The 26,932-nt window shown below is 45.9% G+C and overlaps 1 protein-coding gene across 4 annotated transcripts in view; it reads right to left on the reverse strand.

Moving 5' to 3' along the window:
- Positions 1-2,898: 2,898 nt before the first annotated feature.
- JCAD (junctional cadherin 5 associated) overlaps positions 2,899-26,932 on the reverse strand; it is a 68,458-nt gene continuing 44,424 nt past the window's right edge. For 2 of the 4 annotated variants that reach the window (XM_063324562.1, XM_063324563.1), the window contains exons 2-3: positions 22,859-23,217; positions 11,862-16,197 (exon numbers count right to left, since the gene is read on the reverse strand). In XM_063324562.1, the coding sequence (XP_063180632.1) occupies positions 12,450-16,197; positions 22,859-23,157 (4,047 nt within the window). In that variant the 5' untranslated portion in view covers positions 23,158-23,217 and the 3' untranslated portion in view covers positions 11,862-12,449. Of the gene's footprint in view, positions 8,345-11,861; positions 16,198-22,858; positions 23,218-23,391; positions 23,412-26,932 lie in introns of those variants that run through there. The other 2 variants (XM_063324565.1, XM_063324564.1) reach the window with 2 other exon arrangements.

Consider the following 26,932-nt stretch of genomic DNA (forward strand, 5'->3'; position numbering starts at 1 on the left):
AGCTGCTTACGGTAAGGAGGGTGTTGCAGGAAGATGGAGGTGCGCCTGCACTGAGAGAGAGAAGGAGATGAAAAGTAATGCAGAAGGAAAAAAAAGTTTTGTGGATTCTTTTCAGCCTCGGGCACTCAAGAGGAGACTGAGAAGGGAAGGAAATAAGAAAAGCAGCATATCACAAAGTGAGTAGAGCGATGACATTTTACAGCAGTTGAAGATCTCCACGGTGTTTGTACTGCTTTCATGTGGTGTTATCAGAGTTCTTTGCGAGGGTTTATTATCGTGTTCTCCCAGACAGAAAGCAGACAGCCATCCTGTGACCCACATCCTGAGTTTTACAGCCCTTCTTGTCCTGTGCCATCTGGGGTATTAATAGTGTGACCCACCACTGGGAGAGCAGAGGACTTCCTTTATACTCTAAACATTAATAATAATGAGAAACTGGGACAAATGACAAGCCTTCCTGCCCACAGAATGTCATAACCCTGCCACTTCAAATGACGCGAGCTGGCTAGGTCACTGTGCTGTTTGCTCAGCGGGTTTTAGGTTGCTGCTGTTGTTGCTACTACAGGGAGACTGAGGCTAAAGGCCGTACCTGGGGCAGCACACAGAAAGTAAGTCTAAATATTTTGCAGGCTAAATGGAGTAGGGAAGGGGTAAGAGGAGAAGCTGAAACTCACTGGTTAGGGCAGCATTTTTCCACCCAGCACTTCCCAGGAACTGGCTGTTAAATCAATGGCAAAGCGAAATACAGCAAACCCTTGAAGTACACCGCTGCAGAGCAGTAGTATATCCCCTCAAGGAGATTTAACGACTTTTTTCCTATTTTCTTTTGGCAAACATTTGCCTTGATTTCAGTTATCATTACAAGAATTTTTCTTATTTTAAGGGGTAAAAGGAGGGAGTTGGCTTCCTTCCTTTCTGCATCACTCCCTGAGGTGTGACACTTCTGCAGGCTAGCATTAGCACCTCCCTACATAAATGGTGCAAAGAGACTCCCAGGGGGCTGTTTTTCTTTCCCCCAAGGAAGGGAAGATTCAAAGCAGAACAGAGAGAGAGATAATATAGCTTTAATTGAACCTGGACATGCATACCGTTGTTACCCAGGAAAGGTCAAACGTGCTCTAGGGGTGTAAGAGGTCAGTGGGAGAGATAAAGAAGATGAGGTGTGCGTAGAGTAAGATAAGAGCTAAAGGTTTTATACAATTAGCCAAGGGTCAGGCGTGTGTGGGCTAGTGTGGCAAAGGGTGAGTGAGTTTGTGGCTCTGCAACTGGTGCTGGAGAGGGGGTGAAGGGGAGCCCTGCAGCTGGGAGTGTTCCTGGTTGGCTTAGCAAGAAACCTTCTGAGTGAGGGCTGAGCTGCACCCATTCATCCTTAGCTGCCCCCCATGTTTCCCACTGACTTGCTTTGCAGTCCAGGGTGGGCCCGAGCACCTACAGATTTGGCTGGAGGGAGCATAGACTGTGTTGGCCAGCCCCGTCCCTGTCTGATGGCAGACAGCAGAACATCTGACCACCTGAAGCATGTCATGGGAGTGCTGGCCAGGTAACATCCAAGAGCAAAAGCAAGAGATGGCTCCCTGCTGGTGTCAGCCAGCATTAGTCTTGCTACAGCCACCCACCTCTTTGCAGAGAGGGTGGGTGCAGCTGGGTGGGAGCAAATGCAGAAAGGTCTCTGCCCTCATGCCTTCACCTTTCCTACTGGGCTGCGTGTGTAGGCTCCCCAAGACATGTTCAGCCCCTCACTGTGAAGCATTAGGTCTTGGGGTAACAGGACAATTTGATCCCTAGGCGCTCTGGGGACTTCTTCCTGGTGTAGCTTATAGCAAACATGCCAATTCCATAGCCACGCATATGGCCGCTTCTGAAAAAAAAGTAATGAAGAGTATGTGTGTATTGACTTAGGGACCAAAACTAAGGCGAAGAGTAGGAACAAAACCCCCCCACCCATTACCAATTGGAAAGAACTGAATGCCTGCCTTCTCCTTCCGAATAGGAAAATTGGTTTCTACATTCAATTTGGCTGGAAGATAGGATTATGCTGGGCTGAGGTTGTTGTACTTCAAGAAGGTGGGGAAGTGAGATCAGATTGGCTGGATGGTGGAAAGAAAAAGAGAGCAAAACTGCCACTGTGATTTCCATTTCCCTGGGTCTGTCTGGTCTCTTGTTCCACAGGTCTGTTGGTGACAGGTAAGGAGTACCAGAATGAATCCATTGCTTTTCCACAGCATGACAGTAAGGTCTAACCTGCTTGTGAGCCAGTGACAAAAGACAGAGCTACAAATTTTAGCCATGTGCAGCCCATGTTTTTGCCTGAAAAAAAAAGGGTTTTTTTATATTAACTTGATAACTTAGCTCTCTTGAAGTCCTATCAGCACAGATACAGAGCATGCCATTCTTTACTGCAATGTAGCCAAAGTAAACTATCCCAGTGCCATATCAACGTGTGCAAAGGGAGTGGAAAATACTCACATGGAGTGGAAAATGGTCTGACACCGTAGGTTCACCCAGTGCAGATGGCTGGTTGCCAGGCAGTAAAGGAGGAATTGACTCTCGCGCAGAGGCAGAATGTACCCTAAAGGTAGCGAACAAACAGAACACAACTTGGAAATGAGTGACCTACAGTCTGTGTGGGTCTGAGAAAGTGCGGATGTGGAAAGTAATTCTTTCAAGTAAACACAATTGCTCTACCTGATGGTGTAAGAGGCCAGTCACAACGTCAGGTTTTGAAATCGCAGGAGAACACTGCAGCCTTTTGACACTTCACCAGTACGTTTATCTTTCTCAAAGGCGATGCAAACATCAAAGCACATGCTCCATTTTGCCCCATGATAACAACATCAACACCATCCCAGAGGAGCATATCCATGCAAAATCTTTATTTGGAGAACGTCTTCTTTTAATAACATCACCCCTCCAGTTTACACATAAGCCCAAAACCACAGTATTTGCATTGTGCAGAAAAAAATACAAAGAAAATGCTTAAAACAGATTAATCTTCTGATATCATATAAATAGTATTTTAATTGCTTACTTCTATTTCCTCTCTTTTTATCCCTCTAAATCTGTCTTTGGGCTAGTTAGAGCAGAAAAACACGACAATGACATAGTATTAGTTTTGGAGATAGGCCACAGTATCTTGAAAGTCAGTGTGGAGAATTATCTGCATTGTGTAAGGACAAAGACACAAGGATACTGATATACTGTCTGGCACATATATCTCCTTGTTTTCCTTCCAGGTTAGGAATGGCTTTTGGAATGGTTCTGATTATTTTCTCTGCTGGTCCAGAGCTCAAAAGAAGGCTGAGATTGCTGCTGTTGAGGGTGGAAAGTTCCCCCTTCATTTCATAATCTGTATGTTATTGCGGTTTCTCTTGGCTGGGAAATGTAATTTTTATTTCTAATCTCAGCCATGTGTCGGTCAATTCTGACTTAAGTTCCCTTCACCCTCTCCCTGCTGTGCAGCTCTGCAAGCCATATTGCAAACATATTTTTCAGCATGGGTGGGAGGTAGCATTGCCGTTATGGGCTTTGCTATTGATATCAGGATTTCCCTTTTTCTTTGTTTGAAGCATTTTTTTCTTTAAAAATAGAGTTGATGGTAAACAGCTTTCATTTAATCCCCAGGGGGAGGTGCAATGAACATTTTCATATGAGTTTGAATAAGAATTAAATCACCATTTCCCAACTTTTTGAATGAATTCAATGATATAGTCATCATCTCATGAAATCTTCAGCTTGCTCTTTTATTGTGATTATGCAGAAGAATAGAAGTTTAAACTTTGGAGACTCCACATGTAATTAAATCTCACTAAATTAGGGTTGCAGCATCATGTCTTATTGCCAGTGAAGGGAAATTAGGGGATCGTTTGATCCTCAACCAAGAAAATACCGATGTCCTCCAAAAGGACAGTGTTACAGAAAACGTTCAAAAGTCTGACAAGCTGTCAAGCCTTTCCATTCCTTTTAACACTGTTTTGTCTCTCTTCTTTCAGGTGATGGCTCCTGCCAAGTAAAAGTTCACTTCTCACATATACTTGCCTCTATCAGATCTTGAACCAGGACAAAAGTGCCCACTTTGAAATTGCAAGAACTTCTGCCATTTAAAATGCAAGAACATTTCACTTCTCTTCCAATCACTCCACTGTTTTTTCCTTTGAAAAGAGCCAATGAAGAAAATATCAACATTTTAACGCAAAGAGAAGGTCGAGTACTGTAAAACTAACATTCAGCTGGCTGTCCATGTGGCAAAGGCAACAGAATGTTGGTCCTAGATATTAATATTGATTTATGATATTAAACAAACAGAAATATTTTGCTAATTTCTAATTACTTAGGTAAATAAGCTTGATGGGACTGGTTATTTTTGAAGGGTGAGTTATTAATTCTGTTACTTGACCATTTTAAGCATATGCTGTCCTTAACTTTTTTCGAGAGTTATTGGATATTTCAGTATATGGACTATTTGCTCCCAAGATCAGGAGCTGAGTCAAGGAAACTTGATGGGTTTGGTAAAGGATAGCTGGCAGTAATGACTAACCTGCCATAAAACCTGTAGCATGAAATGCAACCAAGGGGAGGTTTCTTGAGTTAGTAGGTGACAAGTGATGCTTGGTCAGGAATATTGCTGGGCATTTCAGTCATCGGCGATCCTGAGTCATTCAGAGGGATTTCCCTCCCGCATCCCACCCCCGTTTTAGCTGTGATGGCAGTGGGATTTGAAACACATACTTAACAGTTCTTCTCGGACCACACTTCTGTCTAGTTCAAAATGCCAGGAGGCCGGAGTGGCATCCGCAAACAGCGGTTGGCCGTGGCAGCAGCCTTCCCGCTGGTGCTGCGGGGAGCCGCAGGAGGGAGCGCTTTCCCCTCGGAACACCGCATCCCCCCGAACGCCCCTCCCGCAGCCGCCGCTCGGCGCCCCGGGGACTCGCCTGTCTCCGGCCGCATGGGCGAGTAAGGCGGGACTTCAGTAGCCCCGCAGCTCACGGGTGAGTCTGCTGTCTCAGGCAGAAGAGAAGAGCCTGAAACGTTGGGTTCGTTGTGTATCTTCCTGGCAACTTAGCACTGCCACCAAGGTGCTGTTACCATCGCTTGCCCCTTAGGCTGACTAACCATTCTGGATTTCAACGGGGTAAATGGAAGGAGACGGCAGGTCCTATTTAGCTATCCATCTCCTGGGGAATCTCCCCATTAAACATTTTTTAAATGTATAAACCAGGCACGGGGTTTTTTTGCATGATTTTCTGGGAATGCTCGTGAAACTGGTATCTCCCCAACCGAGCACTTTGATAACCTGTCATCCAACCCCAGCTTCCCTGGCTACACCAGTACAGCCACAGCACAAGCTGGATACTCAACAGCTTGTAACAACGTGATTTCTGAGGTTCTAGCTCTGCTCCTCGTCCTGAGAATAAACGCAGTTCTTCACTGCCGCTCTGCAGTCACACGCCTGCGTTCCAGGAGGCACTGGAACCAGACGGCCACATCCTCCTCCTCTGAGCTCCTGCCGTTGCCATTACCAGTGACAGCTGTTGCCATGACAGTTTTATGCACCCATTGAGACAGGCACTGAAAGTCACCATTTACTGGTTTTTAACTACATCTGGTGTAAAAGGAGCTTGCTGTTTACTGCTGTTCTCAACTGGCAAAAGGCTTCTGGAAAGGTGCTCAGCTACGGTACCATCCAGCCCATTCCGAGAGCTGACATTTTAATTATGGCACAGGTACTGAAGAAACACTGAGCCACAACCATTCATAAAAATGTACTCCATGTATTTCCTAGCTGTGTGCATGACATGAAGCAGCCAGTGTGTTAGAGGAATACACTATTTTTAAAGCAGTACTAACTCTAGCCTGTCATCCACTGGTAAGTCACCTACTACTGCAAAACAAAGTTCACTAACTTTCTAGGTTTTAATTTCTGATTCTTAGACAATGAAACCCTCCCTGCAATACTGTTGCTTCCTATTTCTTTCTTTTTTCTTTTTTTTTTTTTTCATTTTTAAAATCTTGGTTGCTTATGTGCATTGGAAAAGTAATTACTTGTCATGACTGATGAAACAGACATCTTGCAGAACTAACCCCCTCCCCATCAGAAAATAAAATGCTCAGAAAACTCCTGTTCCACAGAGACGTGAACTGAAGGTAGCAGGACTGATTATATGGAACAATCTTCAGTTCTCCAGAAATCAAGGATAAATTAAAACTTTCAAGTTATCGCTAGGCATCTCAGCTTTACTAGTAAGTGGGATGATGAGAGCTGAAACAGTTCTGTTTAAGAATTGTTTTTTTATGGGCAGAATTGGGACGGGTGGGGGGAGGCGGGTAAAACATGTTTTGTAGCTATTTACTAGTCCCTAGATGTCTTAGATGGTGATGAAGAAAGGTGGATACAGTAAGAGTGGTGAGAACAGTTTGTCAACAAGTATTGCTACACAGCATGCACAAGAGTTAATAAAATAAATTATACACCACATTTTCTTTTCAAACGAGCTTTAAATAGTCCATATTTAACAGAATCATGTGTTACAGACAAGAAACTCTTGCTGCCAAAAAACAGGATGAGTGTTTTTCCCCATCGTTCTTTCCAAATTACAGGCTTAGGAAAAAATATTTAAAGAAATTAGAAGATTTTTAAAAATAAAATTATGCTAAAACCCAGAAAAGGCCAGTAGATTAGACCAGTGAAGTACATGAACAAGTCATCAGAAGAATGTTAGTACACAGGTACTTACAAAAAAACACACAGGAGTGGACAAAAAGGCTTTAAAAACACAGATACTATGCAGGCTAATTCAGTATCAAAGAGCAGAACGCATAGGCTTTATTATAAACTCTGTAATTCATGCATTTGTGTGTGCAGATAAAATATACTTAAAGCCATGTATTTAAATGCCATCAAGAAGACACCTGAACTCCTCCCCAGCAACATCAGTTGACTTCAGGGAAGAATTAAACCCAGTTTTGTTTATTTTTATACACTGGCCTAATCCAAACCCATAATCTGTAAAAGGGAACAAAGTAAAAGAAAGAAACCAGGTATTTTATCTGAGCCGCTCAGAGACACCGGGACAAAGATCCAAACCCACTTTTTGGTAATCACCGTCACTGGAATGCAATGGCAGGAACACAACACCAGCCCGGACAGTTCTCAGCTGTGTTTCAGAAAGCGGCTCCAAGAAGAACGATCCAAGGGTTGAGTGGGGAAAAACAGAAATTAACCCTGTAGTACATACATACATACATACATACATACATAGATGGCTCTTTTTAGAACAAAATAAGGTAGCACTACTGAGTATGTGGCAATATGGAGTGTGCATTAAGATACACAAGTGAAATCTGCTTGGGGCACCTTCACTCAGAGGGGTAAGTCTTCTTAAAATATAATAATTATAATAATAATAATACTTCTTTATACTTGCCACTTGTTAGCAATTGTTTACATCGTAGAAAAATAGATAGTATTCTGTAACAAGAAATATAGTTACTTTGTTAAAATGGGCTATTTTAAACCAGCTACTATTCTTTCATATAAAGAATTTCTAAACAGGAAAACAAAAATAGGTAATACTGAGTGCAAAACAGCCAGTGGTATACTTTGCATTGGTTTGAAACACTAGTTGCCAGCTACTATAATTACAGGTTCTGTACACTGTACTACAAAAGTCTTCCATCTTTTAGAAGCTTTGGGGTTTTTGCTTTTCTTCTCTCTAGGTGGCAAGTAAGTATTTAATCCGAGTAAATTCATACTCTGGAAGTCAAAAATAATTTCACCATCAGTCTTTGCTACCATTCTCTCGCATTCCTTCCCCCACGTAGTGCAGCAGCACTTTCTACTTATGGCCAAAAATCCCTTAAGTTAAACAAAGTTTAGACTGTAGATACTTAGAAGTTTAGCTTATAAATTCACATTCTTTTCAAAAACATTTCACTAATCTCCCACATTTACATTTACACCAAAGAGAAAGCTCAAAAGCCTCACTTCATGCATTTCATCATCCCCGCTGAAGACTGAAATAGAGTTCAGATAAAAACTCTTTGCCAACAGTAGGTAGTAAGTCTTAACGCTACAAAGCCAGATGGTTCCAATGTAGAAGTCAGATTTTTCTGTAGTCTCCGCAACAGTTTCAGATACGAATAGCTAATTCCTAGTGGCAGTGGTAAAGGCATTATCAGTACACCATGAACACCACAAATGGAGGCAATTTCCAAGCATCAAAGAACAAAAGACAAACAAAAAGCACCCAGAAAAAAAAATCAGTGAAACATTCTTAGTAGAGCGGAATTCTCTGTTCTCCTCTCTGTTCATCTTACACCTTTTCAACTTTGGTGGGGTCATATGTATCTGAAAAAAAGACAAGAAGACACTATTAATAATGTATTGTGAAATCTATTCAATGTTGCTAGCTGCGGAAATAAGACATCTTTTCCCTAGGTTTTATTAAAAAAGAAGCAAATACTGGACTTTAAGCCTTAAAGATACATACTACATTCCTGACCCAAATTCTGTATTTACACTGATGTAATGCAGGAGCAACTTGGATCAAATGCATGGAGATATAATTTGGGAAATCTTGAGCAGGTAGGAACAAGCACGCTGACTGTTAAGTGATTATTTCTAGTTTTCAGATTCAGATAAGATTTGCTCCCCCTTGTACTGAACAAGTAAATGTTTTAAGTATCCTAGTAGGGCGTTTAAGGCTGGCTGATGATGCCATCCAGTCATCAGGGTCTCTTCATTCGATCGCAAATCCTTGGGTTCAGATTAATTCAACAGAATACAGGAAAGCACAGCTGCGTTGTATCACTATGGTTAGACTGTCTCACTTCAGTCTGCAAAACTGCAGCTCACATTTTGAACATTATTAACTCAAGCACTGAACTGGCTTACTAACATTGGTCTTCATTTTTAGCCTACCTCTTGTCAGTTCACAGGACAGACTACTCTTTGTTTTTCTTTTCCTGAACCCCAAGGACACTCTTCTATCATATTTTTTTTATTGGATTTATACCAACATTATCCATGAAGTGAGCAAATATGAGCCTTTTCCTTCACCCTTGTGACTCTGGGATAGGATTGTAATGAAACGGCTTTGCCTTGCGAGATCTGCCTGCCCTGTGCCATCATGCACATCCCTGATTTACCCTAGGCTCCTTGGGATGCACGGTCATGGCATGGAGGAACCAGGGCTACCTGTGGAGGTCATGCACACATCTGACTTACCCTAGGCTCCTTGGGATACACAGTCATGGCGTAGAGGAACCAGGGCTACCTATAGAGGTCATGCACATGCCTGACTTACCCTAGGCTCCTTGGGATGCACAGTCACGGCGTAGAGGAACCAGGGCTACCTATGGAGGTCATGCACATGCCTGACTTACCCTAGGCTCCTTGGGATGCACAGTCATGGTGTGGAGGAACCAGAGCTACCTATGGAGGTGTCTGTAGGCACAGAGGGGCCTGGACAAGCTGTCACTGCAGCTCGTGCTACCATGTGCTACTTGCTGCTCTTATGCAACCTGGATATCCGTGCTAACCTTAAGCATCCCTCCTGTAGGCTGCACTCCCACAGCACTCGCATTTAAACAGTTGAAAATAGTGAAAATAGTTGCATACACAAGTATCACACTTTGGAGTAAAACATTCACCCTCAGGACTTTTATGTTGATGTGAGTGAATGTCTTCATTAAAACAAGCATAAAAATCCACAGAGGGAAATTTTTACTCATGTGTGCCCGCGTCCATCTGCAGCATCCAGACTCATATCAAGCGGGGACTGACTAGGAAAGAACTTCTGGATTTGGCCCCAGTGGGTGGATTCCTGCTGCAGGATCCTTTATCACTTCTCTTGCCCACTCCCCTCGAATTGCTAGGCCAGCCAAGAAGGGAGTCTGTGCCAGCAACACCTATGTTTTCAGAACTGCTTATCAGTATTCAGACTCTTCTGGTATTTCCAAACTTCAAGCACAGACACCACATGAATGCAAAAAAATCAAGAGAAAAAAAGTCTTTGAGGACTAGTGCACTCCAGGGTAACGATGCATCTTTCTAGGCTTAATGCACTGATGGTGTGGGAAGATGCCTCTAAAGCAGTAACATTTTTTCAATTGTAAATTTGCCGCCTAAACTGCTAAAACATACAAAAATTCTAAACTGCTCTGTGTGAGGTTTACCTAAGAATAAAAATGGCTTCACATTTCAGAAGCCTGATTTTCCTGAAGCCAGGCACATTCACACCAATAGAGCTCCCCACAAAATTGCAGGTGCTCACTGTTGCAAGGAGTGGCGGAGGGTAAAAATCAGGCCACAAGACGTGGAGCCTCTGCGTGGCTCAGTTTATTCCTGGAAAGCTTACCCATACCCTGAGCACCTAAACCAAGGACAAAAAAGGGCCAGACCGGCAGGCTACGTCCCACTGCTGGGGGGACAAACATTGGAGTTCTAGCACTGATACAGAAATGTCTATTCAACATTTGGTTAAGCTCATTTGAAATGCTCTCTACAGAAGCAAAGCCAGACCAGCAGCCTCATGGAAGCAGTCTTCAAACAGCAAAGGAGAAAAGACATCCAGTGCATTTGGGAACATTTGGAGATACTCTTCTAATGGCAGTATTTGCATAGTAAGATCAGCTTCTTGCACTGAGTTTCGGCAGAGTTCTTACTCTGAGAGACGACTGTTCATCTGCCAAGCTGCATTATACATGTGAAAACCTGTTTCTGCAAAGGCCTCTAGCCTCTGCGACAGGCCCAGTCTGCAATTATAAGGCTAACATCCCCCAACCTCGTTCCAAATAGAATGGCCTTTAGCAATATTTACTCTTTAAAAGCAACAAATACAATGGTTTTCCAGGATTCTCATTTTGGATTTCAATGGTACCAGCGAGCTAGTCTTGAAGTTGGGAGTGAGATTGACAGAGGAAGACACACAACATCACGCCTTTCTACAAACAGGAGTCTTCAGTCCTGCCCCGTTAGGGTAAGGTGACGATCTTGTGGCCATCAGCAAATCAAGGTCTTTTCGGATGGGAAGAAGCCAGCCTTCCCGCCCCATGTGGTACTGGATGTGCGCGGCAGGAAGGGACACCCATGTTATCCAGACGTGGGGAGGGCTGTTACGTCTGCGAGGGAACTGCTGCAGTGGGAACACACTGTGGAATACAAGCCTGGCATTGTCAGCAAGAGGGATAATTTTAGACCTAATTTACTGCAGAATAACTCTCCAATAAAACACAGACAATCTGTTTTGATACATCCCTGAAGTCATGTCACCACAACAGTTATTTTCTTCACTCCAACAGAAACCCCAAGGGAGGAAAGCATATGAAATGCATGTGGGGCATACTAGACCTGATGGATACAAGGGAGCTAAATTAGCCGGTTTGGAAAATCTGGTCTAGAGAAACACAGCTCAGAGCAGAAAGAGACACAGAGCTGTGGGATACAGAAAAAGACATGAAGGGAAAGGCTGCAGGACTGCAGGAGTCAATCCTTAGAACTCATACAAATATTTCTCTTCAGATGGAAATACATAAATCCACTTTAAACTATGCTCCATTTAATTTCAGTCCCTCTGTACTGGAAAACTGTGAACAGATTTATATCGATGAGGTTTAATGAATAACCTGTGCAGATTTCAAGGTAGAACATCAGCTGTTACAGAGAGGATGGTAAAAGGAAGGAGGAGATTAATAGTAATTTAACAACTTTCACACCACACATTTGCTCACTCCAATTAATTTAATGGAGTAGACAGGTGGCCTGGGACATCTATCCCTTTACACAGATCTATGGCAACAACTGATTTTCAGTTGTTCAACACAATGCTGTATGAAAAGTGTTTTGGAGAGAGAACAGCTCATGTTACTCTTTGGGGATGCATATGGACTACACACGTTTATACGCCTTTGAGAGATGAGGAACACCAAGAAAAAAAAAAAGGTGTTCACTGAAAAAGTCAACTTTCCATTTGACCTGGGGATAACAGTTATTCTCAACATCTGATCTGGAAAATATTCATGAGAGAGGGAGAGAGAATTTTCCAGGCCCCTTAACGCAGCCATTTCCCAGAGGCGTCACAGAAGAACATCAGATTTTTATTTTTAGTTTCTTCTGAACTCTGATATAGTATGTGTCTACTTAAGTATTAGAGAGGGAAAAAATGGGTATTCAAGGAGAGGTTATGATTAAATCACCACGTGTTCCCAAACACTGGCACTAGAGTGGCTATCTCTGAACTCTGCTGTTTGAAGCTGGCTGTTCCCTGAAACAATTAGACAGAGATGAGACCTCAGGGAGCGCTCCTGTCTCTGTGAATAAGTTTCGGTATCACAAGTGAGTTTTACAGTAACTTCTCCTAAAATGGGATCAGAGAACACTCATGTTATCTCTTCCACAAGGAGAGCAAAGCGGGTGGCAACCAGACAGGGGCAGTACCACCTACAGCCTGTTACTATTTGAGCAGCGTTATGTGGGCATAAGCAAACCGATCATGCCCATTACCTAAGGAAACAGTACCCATTTGGATCTCCCACCACAGGGTCTTACCTAAAGAAAAATCTCTGTCGATCCTCTTCTTGTCCATTCCACCTAAATATCCGTTTTCACTGAGAGAGATAATACGCTTGGAAACAGCCCCTGAGCTTGCCAGTTTGTTTCCTCTCTCCTCTTGTACCCTCGACAGCTTCTCCTCGTCCACCTCCTCTCCCGAGTCTGCACTCTTAATGCTCAGACGTCTCATCCGGGACACAGAGTCAACTTCTTTCATTCGCACTAAGCGATCCATGGCAGTCCGGCTAGGTGGAGAAGTGAGCTTGCCTTGGAGTGTCTCTATCACTTTTGAGGTGCTTCTCACTCTCTTTTCTGAATGCTGATACACAGCTGACTTGCAAACCAAGTTTTGGTCCTCACCTTGGCTGGGACTCGCAGGTTGTTCAAGAACTTGCTCAGTTACCGGTGTTTTAGCGCTGGCTTCCTGGTGAGTGGTCTGGCCTTCATCAGGGTATAAAGATCGGCCTCCCACTCTGACAAAGAGAGCACTCTCTGTCCAGCCACACTTTCGTCTGCCTTCATAAGAACCCTCTTTTTTTCCTTCTTTTTCACTTACTGTGCTCCCCAGTGATGACTCAAAGTCCTGGGCACCATTTGCAGGGCTAGTGCCTGCATGGGACCCAACATGGTCATCTGGAAGGAGAGACTCCACTGCTATATCTATACCTAAAATTCTTGCAGCTCTGGCCTGCAATGACTCATTCACAGGGATTTCCACTGCATTTGCATTTGAAGAGTGATCGGAATTGTTAGCACCAGGTCCTGGGGCTACATCAAGTCCCACTGACCTCAAATCCGGCTCAGAGCGCCCTTGGTTCCTCTTCGTTAGTGACAAGCGTACTACTGAGCCTCTCTCTAATGCCGTGTCATTCGTGGGAGTTACACCTTTGCTTAGTTTAACAAAGTCTAGGTAATTTTGGTCTTCGCTCATCTCCTGCAAGACAGGGTTATTGAAAGGATTACTGTGACATGAACTGCTTGGGCTACTGGACAAAACTCTCTTGAGAGGGCCCACACGAACTTGCTGCTTGCTTGTTCTGCTCTTGGCTTCCCCTGTCCTCATTTCTGTTATCAGACTTCCATCTGCTGGCCTGACTCCTTCACTGCTCCCTCCTGGCTGCGAGGCGCCTTGAGAGCCAACGCAGCCCGGCTCACCGCCATGCTCTGTCCCCACACTCCAACTTTCAGACTTACTTTTAACTCTTCCTGGCTTAAATACAGGCACCTCTGAGACCACCATTTCTGATTTCCTACCGTATTTTGGCTCCTGGTTCAACTTCTCATTTCTGGATGCCCTCCTCTGTGTAAGGGCACCTGCCTGTGGAGAAGCTGCAGCACTTTCCAAATCTTCTTCACTGCTTGTGCTCTCCTCCTGCTCTTGCAGCTCCTTGTTAAAACTTTCTAGCTCACTTATTGCATCCCAGGGACGGCGACTGACAGGTTTCAACAGAAACTGCCCAAACAGCTCTTTACTGTTGCAGGGAGCGCCTGCTTCTCCCTTAACTATATCTCCCCGGGGAAAAAGGCCGGTTTCCCTCTCCTGGGCAGGCATGGGCTGGCTCTGGTGGGCTTTTGGAGATGGGGCCTGAAGGACCGAGGTGGCAGTCCTGGAAAATGCACTGTTGCTAGACTGGCTGAGATGCATCTGACCCTTCATGCCGTAGGCGGTCTGTCTGCAGCTTCTCTCGTCAGAAGGCAACCCTGCCTGTTTTGACCCTGTGGTGGATGCTGTACATCCTGGGAGCTTTGGAGACAGCGTTTTGTTACTACTGGGCTGCCCAGGCTTTTTACCATGGAAAAACTGTGGGCTATTAGGTTCTTCAGTGAAACTGGTCTGTGTCTGCTGGTCTTTGTACTGATCACCTGGCCAGGAGCCAGAGTATTTGAGCTCTCTGTGTTTTGTAGGCTGAATAAATCTGAGGTCATTCATTTGTTTGAACTCTTCTGGTCTCCACAACTCTTGTTTTTGTAACTCATTTTTATTGGTCATGCTTCCTGTAAGCGCTTGTAACTCCAAGTCCGTTGAAGACATACTTAAGAGACTTTGTTCTTGCAAAGCCCCATTGTTATCAAACCCATTCTTATCAGGGCTCTGGGTTATGTTGTTGTTCCTATCTGTATCTGGCAGATTGGATTCTGATTTAACTGGGATAGAGACCAAACAAAATATAGTTTCATTCATTTTTTTCTTTGAACTCTTTTTGCTCTGCATCCCAGTTCCAGGTTCAAACTTTTTCACTTTTGTAACAGTCTCACAGGTGCTGTCCATATGTGAATTTCTTACAGAGAGTTTGCCTTTTGCGTACTCTATGCTGGCTTCATTACGGGGGCTGTGATTAGTTGTGCTACAACTATCTCTTTGGTCCGGCAAGGCACAATTTTCCTGATCTCGGATGGATGGTGCCAACCATCTGTTGCTATGGGTGGAGCTGTTGGAAGTTCTTTCTCCCTTTGCAGAATTGGTCAAGTTTGATGCATCCGAGAAGGCACTGTTGTACTGTACTTCAAGATCTCTCTCTTGCAAAGCACCAGAACGGGGACTACATGCATTTTCAGTGTATTTAGCGTTGTCCTGCAGACCTTCCGGTGGTGCAATTTTAATATGTCGTATTCGAGGATCGTCAAATGGAATATACTGAACAGAACGCAAGTAGTCAGCAGGGCGCCTCGCATGGCTTTGCTTCCCATGAGGAAGGTGGTTGTCTTTGCAAGGGTCGCCTCCCACTTCAAAAGTATTGGCAGCTGGTCGTTGGCAGGGGACAACCCGTTCCACAGGACCCTGCTGATCACTGCTGGCATACGTGTCATTGTTAGGCACTTCATTGAGGGGATGTGGGGTCACATTTTGGTGAGTTGGGGATTTGTAAGATGGAGGAGGTACATAGACCGGGGGCTCCAAAGCAGAGTCTTGAATGCAAGCATCTTGCCTTGGCTCATTAACTTTGGCTAAGTAGGGGATGGGTTCATCTTTCTGGTAGTGGTCCTGGAAACCCACAGTTTCTGCAGGTGACCTTGTCTGCCGCTGCAGTTCGTAAGACGGAGGCTTCAGAGGTCTCCCGTACTTGGGTTTCACTAGGGGAAGGAAATGGCCTCCCGTTTCGTGGTGCTTGGCTGGTTCCACACTCAGTCTGTTTGGGGGATAGGAGGGGGTTTTAGTTACGCTGAGTGAGCTGTTGCTGTTGTTTAGGGAGGGCATTTCCACGCACCTCATACTCTCTGGTGAAAGGACCCTCGGCAAGGACTGTGATTTCCCCTTGTTGTGGGTGCTCAGTACGTTATCTCCCAGGGTGAGCGAATACAGCTCCTGAAGCAGCTTCTCCCTGTCACCCTCGGACATTTGCCTCCCTGCCTTTTTTGTCTGGTTCCAGCTTTCCATTCCCAGACTCTGCCATTTGCAGTCGCCGGGCACTTCGCAGCTTTCCTGCAAGCCGCTTCTTCTGGCATACCCTGCGCCCGTCCCCACCTTCAGCTGACTCTCCCTGGGGTGCCGGGGTGCCCCCGGGGCTGCAGACAGGCCTTTCATTTCCACGCCGCCTTTCTGGGAATAGCTCAGTAGCACACTGAAGTCCTGTCCTCGTCTTCTCCAGTAGGCGAGATCTTTATCAGTCCTGGGCTGGGAAGACCATGCTAATTGAGTCTTGTCATAAACCCTGAAAAAGAAACACAGTGTCACCAGGCAGTTTGCACAGATGTCCTTTCTTTCCCTTATGGGTAAGGCCATTAGGAGGTCAAATGTTGAGTTATGCCAATGGGGTTTGTGGAATTTATTTGCAACCAGATGACTTTATGATTTTAATGAGAGGATTTAAAAGTCAGTCATTAATACGAGTAAAGGAAGGGACTGATGCTCTGCTGGCATGTTGTTAGCTACGCAAAGCTGTTAGAAAGAGAAACAAATGCACACAGTTACATGCTGTGCAAACATGCACAGCCCTCCTTGATGGACACCAGAAAACCAGAAATGATTGTGTTGAACTTATTTCTGCACTCTGCTACATCCAAATCTATAGACGTCAAGGGGACTACTGTGGAACGCAAGTTTAATAGGAATCGAAAGCTAAAAAGTAGAGCTGAGGTGAACAGGTAGGGGGCAATTTCATACGATATATTCTGTAAGAAGCATGATTTGCACCCTAGTACAAGAGCTGAAATGCAACATGTCATTTCCACTGTTGATTTTTGTTTGTCTTTCAAAGGGAACAAATTTCTTCGAAGTGCTTTGGATGAAATGATACACGCCACAACAATGGTGATGTATCAGCGCAGTTCTGAATAAGACAGAACCAATATCTGAAATCTAAAATACCTCAAAAGAAGTATAACACTGTTAAATAAAAGAGGGATTAACTCCAGCATATGAAATATGAAAGACATTAGACATTTTATTGCAGATTAGAAATTCAGAACACAGATTTAAATGAACAGAATAGGTTCTTTGTGTGTTCTGAACAGACTGTAAACTATTTAATATATTACTGCTGAAGAAAATAGGTACCTTTCTATATAAATAATTAATCTTCTACTTGAACCGTGTTCTGCTATTCTTGTACCTAAGGTGTCCAACAATATAACTGCCTTTACACTATGTAGCTGCCACCAGCACAAGACTGGAAAGAAAAATCAAAATTGACAGAAATAGGACAAGTATGTAGATAGAACCCAAGAATTTCTTTCTTTTCTCTCCACCCCAAGGTATATAAACAGTGTCATCTGGGTCTTTTTTACTAAAACCAATGATCTATTCAAATAGCAGTTTGAGAAAACATAATACAATTCAAAATTTGGAATGAAAACTAAGCAATCCAGATCCACAGCAATTTTGTCGTATGGATGTTAACTTTGTCCTATGACTATAAAAGTTTAAAAACCAAACTGGGATAAGGAGCATCTTGTTCATATTTATTCAAGTGGATTAAGACTTAACATCTGAATAAAATGTTCTGCCTCTGAAGCACAAAGTACAGTTCGATCGATGAACCCTAGGAAGTAACAGACGTCTTCATTAATCAGTGAGATATACCAGGACACCTCCGATACTGGCGAGTTGATTGTTGTAACAATGAACATTTCCATGTGGAAACATGCAGCTGAACAAATGCTGCCTTCTTCTGAGATTATCAAATCTACCTTTTCATCTCACCCCCATGCTGCTACGGCACCATTTGTATCTGCATTTACAAAACGAGGTGAGAAACGGGGTCTAGCAACAATGAGGAGGGAATGGACAGATTGCTCTTTCTGTTTGGTTTTAACCATCATCGTAAAAGGGTCTACAGAAATCACAGGAAGTACAGAGTCATAGGTTCCAAGATCAGTAGAGACTGTTATGATTATTTAGTTTGACATCTTGCTCATCGCAGGCCATCAGACTTCCCCGAAATGATTCCTGCTTCAGTGGCCGCATGTCTTTTAGAAAAACATCTAAAAATCTTGATCTTTAAATTTCCAGAGATGTTGTTGCATGGCTTAATTCACGATTAAAAAAAACCCCAAAGTGAACCCAAATTCTTATCAATCCAAATATAAAAACATTGGGGGAAGGACAACATCATTGGTAGACACTAATACTGAGATTTGCAACAATTGCAACTAACAGCACAAGAATGGCATGTGCTGGATGTTTAAAGGACGTAACAGGAAATCAGGAATAGGCAAGGAAGCACTACTCGACTCTTTCCTAGGAAACCCTAAACCAGAAGAGTTTTGCTTAGTTTGCTTTTTTAAAAGCAAACAAAACCCAAGCTCAGACGTTCATTAAAGTAAATTAGCCTAAGTTAGGACAGCTTCAATTAGAAAGGATGTTCCTCCATTTATTAAAAGCTGTTTAAAAGATTAAATTTATTTTTAAATATTAAAAGATTAATAACTAGGTTCCAGCAATAAATTTCTGAACATGATACAAACCTCTGTGACCTGTACTATGTCATCACTGCAACGTGAATGTAGAAAAGACATTTAAAAGGAGGTATTTACAGCATTTTAAACCTCATCTTTTCTGTGATCTATTCACAAGGTGGACAATACCAGTCTTTCCAGCTCCTGGCTCAGGCGCTAAAGATGGCTACACAGACAACCTGTTTCCTGGGCCCTGAAAGCCTCTGGAGGGGATGGCACTCCACTGTGCAGTGGGAAGAGGATGCTCCACAGTCTCCCCATGGACCTTCCAGCTTAGCTCCAGCCTGAAGACTCTTTTGCTCCAAAAGATGGAGAGTGGCTCCTGCGCACCTGCAGGCAGCAGGCATGGCAGCAGGGCAGCAGAGCACAACCATGCTGCTTGTGGCTGCAGCTGCAGCAGAGTGGCTCCTTCCAGGCTATATGACACTTTTGGGTCTTACAGTCAAAAGAAGCTGTGAGAAAGGGAAGCATCCAAGAGCCACCCCAAGTTCAAAATGCTTCACTACAGCCTCAGCAATGCTACCTCTCTGGATGGTGAATGCCAGTCATGCTGCAGTCTTTGCGTCCATGATTCATTACCAATGAAGAGACCACACGATCCCTCTTAGCAGCAGCTAGTCTCTGACCATGCCACTACGCAATTATATTTCACTCCGTGATGCAACGGCACTGACACATGAAGACATGCACACTCAGATACAGCAAGTGCTTCACAGCTGGAAGGGGTGCCAAGGAAGGAGCAGTCCCATGCGACCAACCGGGAAGATTTAAGTGCCAGGGACAGAGTGGTCCCATGGGACCAAGGAGTTAGATTTTAATATTACGAACTCTTTTCTAACAGACATCACATCTGCTGTCATAAAGTGCTTTGAATTGATTCTATATAAAATTAATCCAATGAAAACCATTTAAAAAAAAGAAATTTATATTGCTAGCTTTCTATGAATTTTAGGACTTTGCAAGAAAGGAGGCCATCAGTCCACCCTGCAGCAGCTGCACAACTGCATTCCACTGAGCTGCCCCTCTCAGAGCAATGGGCTGAAGCTGACCGGTTCCCCCAGGGCAGTGCTGGACCAACAGGACCTTGCATGACCCACAGAACGGGGCCAAAAGTGAAGGAGCATGGCACAGGCTATGAAGCCAAACCCCTGCAGAATGAGGCCACTGCAGGGCTATCTAGCAATACCGGGTGACCTCCTGTCCCTGTTTCTGGCTGCCAGCATGCAAGCCGTAGGCATTAGGCACCCAGCAGCTCAGGGTGGGTGGGCCACAGGCACCAGGACAGACTTTGTGCCCAACGAGGAGGCACCATTAAGAGATTTCCAGGATTTGTCAGCAAGGGGGAAAAAAATTCAGAGGGCTGCTTTTGCGCACTGGCAGCTTCTGTTCTATTATGGGATCCTGTCCTCACGTACGCTCTTCCAAGCCTCAACAGAGGGAAACACCAGTACACTTTCCTATTTTTTCCAGCAGGTAATCTCATTAATGATGCTATCTATTTATCTCTAAATTTGCTAGCTACCAACATAGTTCCTCCCACACAAACAGCTAAGCAAAGTGCCTCTTCTCTCCACTCACAAGGGAAGCAGGAGGGAGTTCTCCTGTGAACCTTTCTCATCTCTACCCATAGGGTCAGCTTTCCCATTTTCTTTGCCTCATCTCCTCTTCCAAACCTTTACTGTGCAGCCTCCTAATGCTCAGTTAAGCAAGGACAGCCAGGACAGCCCTCCCACCATCTGCTCCTACGCGTTGCCTGAAGAACAACGGGATGGAGCAGAACATCAATTCCCCGCTCCGTTGGGGCGTCACTCTCCCCTTGCAAGCAGCAGCGGCGGGCGGTGTGATGTGCCCACCTGCAGTTGCTATGAAGCATCTCACCTCCTCCTCCTCCTCAGCAAGGTCTGATCAGCAGAACAATCCCAATGAGTGGAGACAACAGCATCATCCCCCACCGTCATGAAACACCCTTAGCCCTGCAAACCTGTTTGAGAAGGCAGAGATGAGGCGGGCAACATCACTCACTTCTGTGGCGTTTGGAGGGTGACTAGCTCTTCTACATCAGTGGTCTGAGCCTGAGTGTGGTGTAGATAATTCCCTGGCAGAGGAGCCTGAGTCACGCTCCAAATTGCCGTGGAGCTGGTCAAGGTCTGTGAAGGTAGTTGGGACACACACGGCCTCTTCTGGCCCGCTCCTCCCGCTGTGCTGCACTGGGAGGCAGCACCAGGAGGTGACTACAGGCAGCCTGCGATGCCCAAAGAGCAGTGTCTTCCTGCTGGACCTTGCTGGGTGGTTGTCCCCTCTTCGGGCCCAAATGGTCCCCAAGTCTCAGCAGTGTGCCTTTCTGGCCCAGCTTGAGAACCGGGAATCTATGTCCTGTGACAGTCCAGAAACCAGACAGCAAGACCAAAGTTCACTATGGCCCGCCCTCAACAGGCCCAAACACCCCAAAGCGGGCCCGTACAAAGCCTGTTTTAAAGCAGCTCATGTTTTGTGGCTAGCCCCGCGCCTCAGATGCTCCCCCAGGGGGACTGTCACCCTGGAGCTCAGCAACTGAAACGCGGGTGCTCCAGCGACGACGCTGCAGAGACCTTCCCTGGATCTGGCCCAGGCAGCTCCCTGCTCCCTCCCCGTCCCAGCAGGACAGCGGCGGTGTCACGCTCTGCACCAGAGGTCCTCTACCCACCCAGGGGATGGCTGATACAAAGGTTTTCCCTTGTTCCTAGCTGGTACTGCCTTGTAAGAGGCTCACTAGGAATCAGAGTTTGCTGTAACAATAATAGTAAGAAAAGAGTTCTATTTTTGTGAAAGTGTGACAAAACCATTTCCAGGGCTGTGCTCCCTATTTTATGGGGAAAAGCCACTTTTCAAAACCAGGATGGAATATTTAACTACGCTGCAGACTGACGGGTTCCACTCCTTGCATTTTGAGATGTCAGAAAGAGGCATTTAAAAAGTCAGAGAGCATTATTTTGTATTTAGCTGACACCAGCAGCTACAGATACCGCTGCCATGTCCGAGACGTGGGGCAGACACACGGTCCCCCGCAGAAGCCCCCAGCGAGGTCGGAGGCAGGGATGCAGCAGCACTCCTACACTCCCGGGCACCCGTGCAGGCTGTGCCGAGGTCTCTTCCAGCCTTGCACAGCCGTATCTGCTACATACCAGTTTTTCTCCACGTTGTAAAGTCATCTCCAAGGCCAAGCGCCGCCTTCCTTGACACCCCTCACACTCTCTTCCCCTGCTTTGAAGCCTTTTCAGTATCTTTCCTCACTTTATTGCTGTCCAGGTTACTTCGCCCAAAACGCACCACGAAGGATCCTCCTTATTACCTTTAAATCTGTGTCCTTCATTCTCCAGAAGGGATGGTTCCACCTGGGGACCTTCACCACAGCTGGGACTTGCTGCCCCAGAACTGCTTCACAGGGCTGACATCTCTTCCTGCCCGTTATCCTAGCTGGCAGCCAGGAGCCACTCCTGCTCCAGGCAAACAGGCTTGCAAGGGGAAGAGACACGAAGGGAAAGAGCAGACGAGCCCAGCAGTCAGGGGACACGTGCCTTTGCCACATGTTACTGAAGGTCTTCGTAGGAGGACAAGCTCCCAAGGCGGCAGCGTTTTGCCCTGCTTTCAGTTTCAAGCCCGTTCGTCAGGAGGAAGGGGCTTTTCCTCCTAAACTATCGTCACGCTTGGGCTGGCTTCCAGTCCTGCTCTAGCCCCTTTCCTTTGTTCGTCTGCAGCACTCAAATAGCCGCAGAACAATGGCCGAGCGGCGGTGTGTACACACAGCTCTTCCTGCCCAGCCTGCCCCAGCCCCGGCACGCACGTACTCCGCGCCCAGCAAGCCACCGTTGTACAGGCACATTTTATGGAGTGACGACAAGAGCTTCCACTGGCTTTGAGCTGTTTTAAGAAGAAAGAAACAGGCACCTTCTCATGTTTATTCCACGAGAGCGGCCTTAAAAAAACACGAGAGTGCCCGGTGCACGTTGGAACACCCACCGAGAGCTGCACATGGCTGAATCTACAGCAAAACCCAGGGGGTGTATGTGGCAGTATGGTTCATTTTTTTAGAACTGAAGAAAAGGAAGAGCTTCTGCCCCATTTTTTTTTACTGTACTTGGACTGAGCTTCTCTAAGCCCATCAAAAAGGCCTTTCTGACACAGGCCATATTAGTAAATGACATTTTCCCACACTTGGCCACTTCCCATCACCCCAATATTCTCAAAGGCCTCGCTCTAGCAGAAGGTGAATAGATGTGCTACTGCTTTGTGTGGACTTGCGGTGCATGGCAATGGTCACTAGTATGGGAGCAGGAAAGGATCACAGGAAGGTGGTGTCAAGGGTTAGGGTCATGCTTAGTTATCTGTCAGGACCAAAAGGAAGAGAAAGCAAAGCCATGGCATGATGCTGAAACTTACCCCCCTTCTGAAGTATGAAAAGTGGACAAACCCTGAAGGTCATGGTGGTAACCAGGACCCGCTTGCCTCCCTTGGCTCCCATGGCTGCTTTCAGTGCTGCTCGAGTTGGTTTTCACCAGAGGTTTCTTGCTGTATGCCCCGGCTCTTGATTCTGCCTCAAACCCATTCAGCGTTCTCTGAGCAGATCTGTTCCCTGTGACTTCATGCCGGTATCCATCATATCTGTTCTCATATGAAACAGGGGGATTTTTTGACAATTTGTATCCATGAGAAATCAGGAGGTCCTCAACACTGAACATATTGTGCTGGTTTCACTCACAGCTGTGCCATCAGAAAGCTCTTTCCAGCAGGACCCATCACTGGAAAACAAAACCGAAAACAAACAGAAGGCTGTTTGAAACAAGGAAAGATACCTTTGATCGGCTGGTAGGCTGACGAAACTAAGAGTCTCATCCCCTGGCCTCAGCCTTCCACCCTTATAATGAAATAGATGAAGCAAAGTGCATGCAGATGCTGATGAATCATGTGCTGACCTTCCCCAGACAATACACCTCCATGCACTCAGCCAAGCAGCAGATGCCGCGCTGCTGCTGACTCAGTCCGTTTCACTGAAGAATTCACTGGTGATTGCAGCTTTCAGATTTCACTAAGTGATCTCAAAAAAAATCTTTGCACCGGAGGTAGGCCCGCAATCTGAGTCAGGCGTTTCCTTAAAAAACAAATTTTTTCCAGTCACGGAGAGGTGTGCTCTGTGTTACGTTTTAAGTGGCTGCAGGAGGAGGGCGCGGATTGCAGGGCAATATGCCTCTCCCTACAGCTCTGCATATTCCAATTAAGAAAAAATGTTCACATGAACAAGGACAAAATATGCATGAGAACAAAAATAAATTATGCAACCACATGAGAAACCCAGGTAATATCATGCAATACCCCAGCTAAACAGTCCTTTTTACAGATTACTTTCTTTTTGGCCTGCGTCGGCCTGCTGGAAATCAGTGATCCTCAAGTAGAATAATACAAAACCTAAGATTTCAAGTACGCAGCACACTTCCACTGCATAAAATGACTGGAAACAACCTGAGATGCCCATGTCTATCGTGTCTCAATGATCTCCAAGACATGGGACAGTTAAGATTTTTCTTCCCAGTGACAACCCTCAATTCTGCACTGTCTAGAGCAAAGATCCAGCCAACTAAATTAGTTGTCTGGAAACAATCTCTATTGTCTATACCCCTGTCGCAGCTTATTATGGCAATTACAGAATACCTATTCTTCCAGAGTTTTAAAACAAGTGGAAGGTAATGATCTGTTCTGCAGGTTGTGCACAATGGACCCATTCTGATACATTCCTCCTTGCTTGAACTGTGTTACCAGAAGAAAGAAAGGAAAAAAAAGGTGGATAAAGAAGAAATTAAACACACAGAAATAGATTTTTTGTGTAAAACATAAAACACTCAAGATGATTTTCGCTGCATGAAGAGTTCATTTAACATGCCTGGTGAGTAGTGTGTGTCCTTAGTAGCAGTAGCAGAGCTACCTGAGGGACAGGAGCCCAGCATTGGCAGCTGCTCAAAAGGAGATTGTCTCTGCAAAGATCATGAAAGGCAAGTGCATTTTCTACATCAGGCTCTAATGTTCTCTTAGGCAAGAAGAAAGGGAGAACTTTATTCACTGCTGTTTACAATAATTTACTTTAGATGGAGTAACTACGGAGATGGCTGCTGCACATTCATTAGTACTAAATCTCTCAGGCTACGTATACGCTGGATTTGATGAGTTGGCTTAGAATATAAACCAGTTTCTGTGGTGCAGCACTCTATATATTATGGCCACTTTGTGCCTATCCAGCGCCCCATCCATTTTCTGTTCCCACCCTGTCTCCTGGATACTCCTGCAGACTGCGGAGCCGGTCAGGCCGGCTGCTCTGGGCCAGCCTGGCGTGCGGCTCCTGGGCACGCACGGACCCTCTGGCCGCCTCTGCCCTGCACTGCCCACAGCTTGCCCGAGGACAGCCCGTGGTGTGGAAAAACAGGCACAATTTTTATGCAGAGCCGCAATTTACCTGGTGAACTGGAAGACTGCAGAAGTGGCTTTTCAAAAGCCTGAGAGCCTGCTGAGCACTTAAACCGGTTTGTCTCTAGAGCTTAATGAATCTCTTCCCTTTTCACACATGTAACACTACACGCCCCTTAAAAACGGAGAAATAAAGCTCTGTGCCGAAGATATTTTAGGAGTATCCCTTGCTAGAACAGGCCTCCAAATTCCAAGTAAGTGCTCTGAGTAAGCGAGCCAGCAGTAAGTACAAGCAGGCAGAAAGCAGGGAGGAGCGGGACCCTTCCCTCTTGGAAGGACGGGAAGGCTTCATGTGTTATTTTTGAATGCTGACCTAAAAGGCTAATTTTCCATCCACCCGCCACCCTGGACTGAGCAAAGGAGCCAGGTACGAGCAAAGCAAGGAGAACAGCTGGCTGCTAGAGCTGTTCAGCTTCTAACAAGAGAAAGATCCGATGTGACTACCATAAACAGCAGAAAGCCCATCGGAGTGCTTGCAGGTGCAAGGAAGAAATGTGCTTTTCCTGCTATTATTGTCAGCCTGGCTTGGTGCGCGGCTTAACCCTCTCTCTGCCGCCCGCTGCAGCCATGGGGCCATCAGAGAGGCAAACGCAAGTGGGCAAGAAACCTCCGGCCCGTGGGGTTTACTCTGCTCCTCCTTTTGGCACCAGTGGTGAGGAGAAACGGGGTGGAAATGCACGGTGAGGAACTGGTGCGACCATCTCCTCCTGTTCTGCAAACTTAGCACGTGTGGAAGGGAAAACCCCGCAGTGCTACGGGCGGTGGGAAGGCCTGGCGGGGAGCGGGATGCTGTCACTGTGCCCATCACAGCTCCGCAATGGGAACGAATAAGACGGAGAAGCCTGCACCCCTCTGCCTGTGTGGTGCCCTCGGCACCAAACCCCCCAACAAGCTGTCCTCAGACCTACCACATGGCAAAAGGCTTTGTGCCCATTGCAGCGGTGGCAAGTGGCTGCTAGCCAGGACACTGTCGGAACACGTGCCTCAAAGGGCTGAGCAGAAGTCACGGGGAGGTACCATCCCCCCACATCGGACCTGGCAGGGGACAGGGGAGCCGGAGGCCCTGCCTGAGCAAAGCCTGCAGGACATCAACCATGTCAGCACCCAACGTCCGCAAGGATACTGGCCAGCTTTCCAAACCTGGCTGCAGTACTGGGACGCTCTTCCCATCCTCCCTTAGATAAATAAATCTAAAACATAAAATCAAAGGAATTGGATTGGCAGGAGTAACAAAACCGTTGCGGCAGCACTGTCTCGCAAATAATCTGTCAGACTGGGCCAAAGAGTAAAGGCTGTGCAGAGCTTCTAATTTGAGGGAAGATCAACAACGCTGGAAAACAGTTTGTTTTTCCAGCGCTCATTTGTTTTGTTTGCCAATGACATCAGTAGTTTCTGATAGGGTTTGCTTCCTGAGGATGCCTGCTATCTTGCCAGCGTTTCCGACTTGTCCCCGTCAGCCGGTACAACTCCACATTACACTGGAAACAGGGGCCAAGCTTTTCTCTGGAAACTTCTCAGCAGCACTCTCAGATGCAAAGAAACAAGCGCAGGCTGAACGGCGGAAACCGGCATCAGCCCCCCTGTACGCGGACACAATGGGGACCCGCAGCCTCGGCGAGCGGGACACAATGGGACCACCAGACGGAAACGTCATCAGAGCACCTTGGCTCGGGGTGCTCTGCCCCAGAGCAGGGACCTCACTGCTGGCCCTGAGAAAAGCCCAAAGCGCTCCTGAAAGGTACCCTGAAGAAATCTGGTGCTAGAGTTTCCTCTGCGCTGCTTCTGGACTCCATCATCAGTGGGGGAAACGCATTGGTTTCTGTTGATGGTCTGCATTTATCTGCAGTTTTTTTCAGCGGCAGAGGTTCCCAAGCCTTTTTGGAGGGGTACCACCACCACCTGTAGGATGATCAGTACCAGCAATGATGAATGACAACACTTGCAGCAGTGGCAGAAGCAGCTCCACGCTCTGAAATGTCTGGCACGCCGCTGAACCCTCCC

This window comes from Chroicocephalus ridibundus, chromosome 2, assembly GCF_963924245.1.
Source record: "Chroicocephalus ridibundus chromosome 2, bChrRid1.1, whole genome shotgun sequence".
In the NCBI taxonomy this organism is placed as follows: domain Eukaryota; kingdom Metazoa; phylum Chordata; class Aves; order Charadriiformes; family Laridae; genus Chroicocephalus; species Chroicocephalus ridibundus.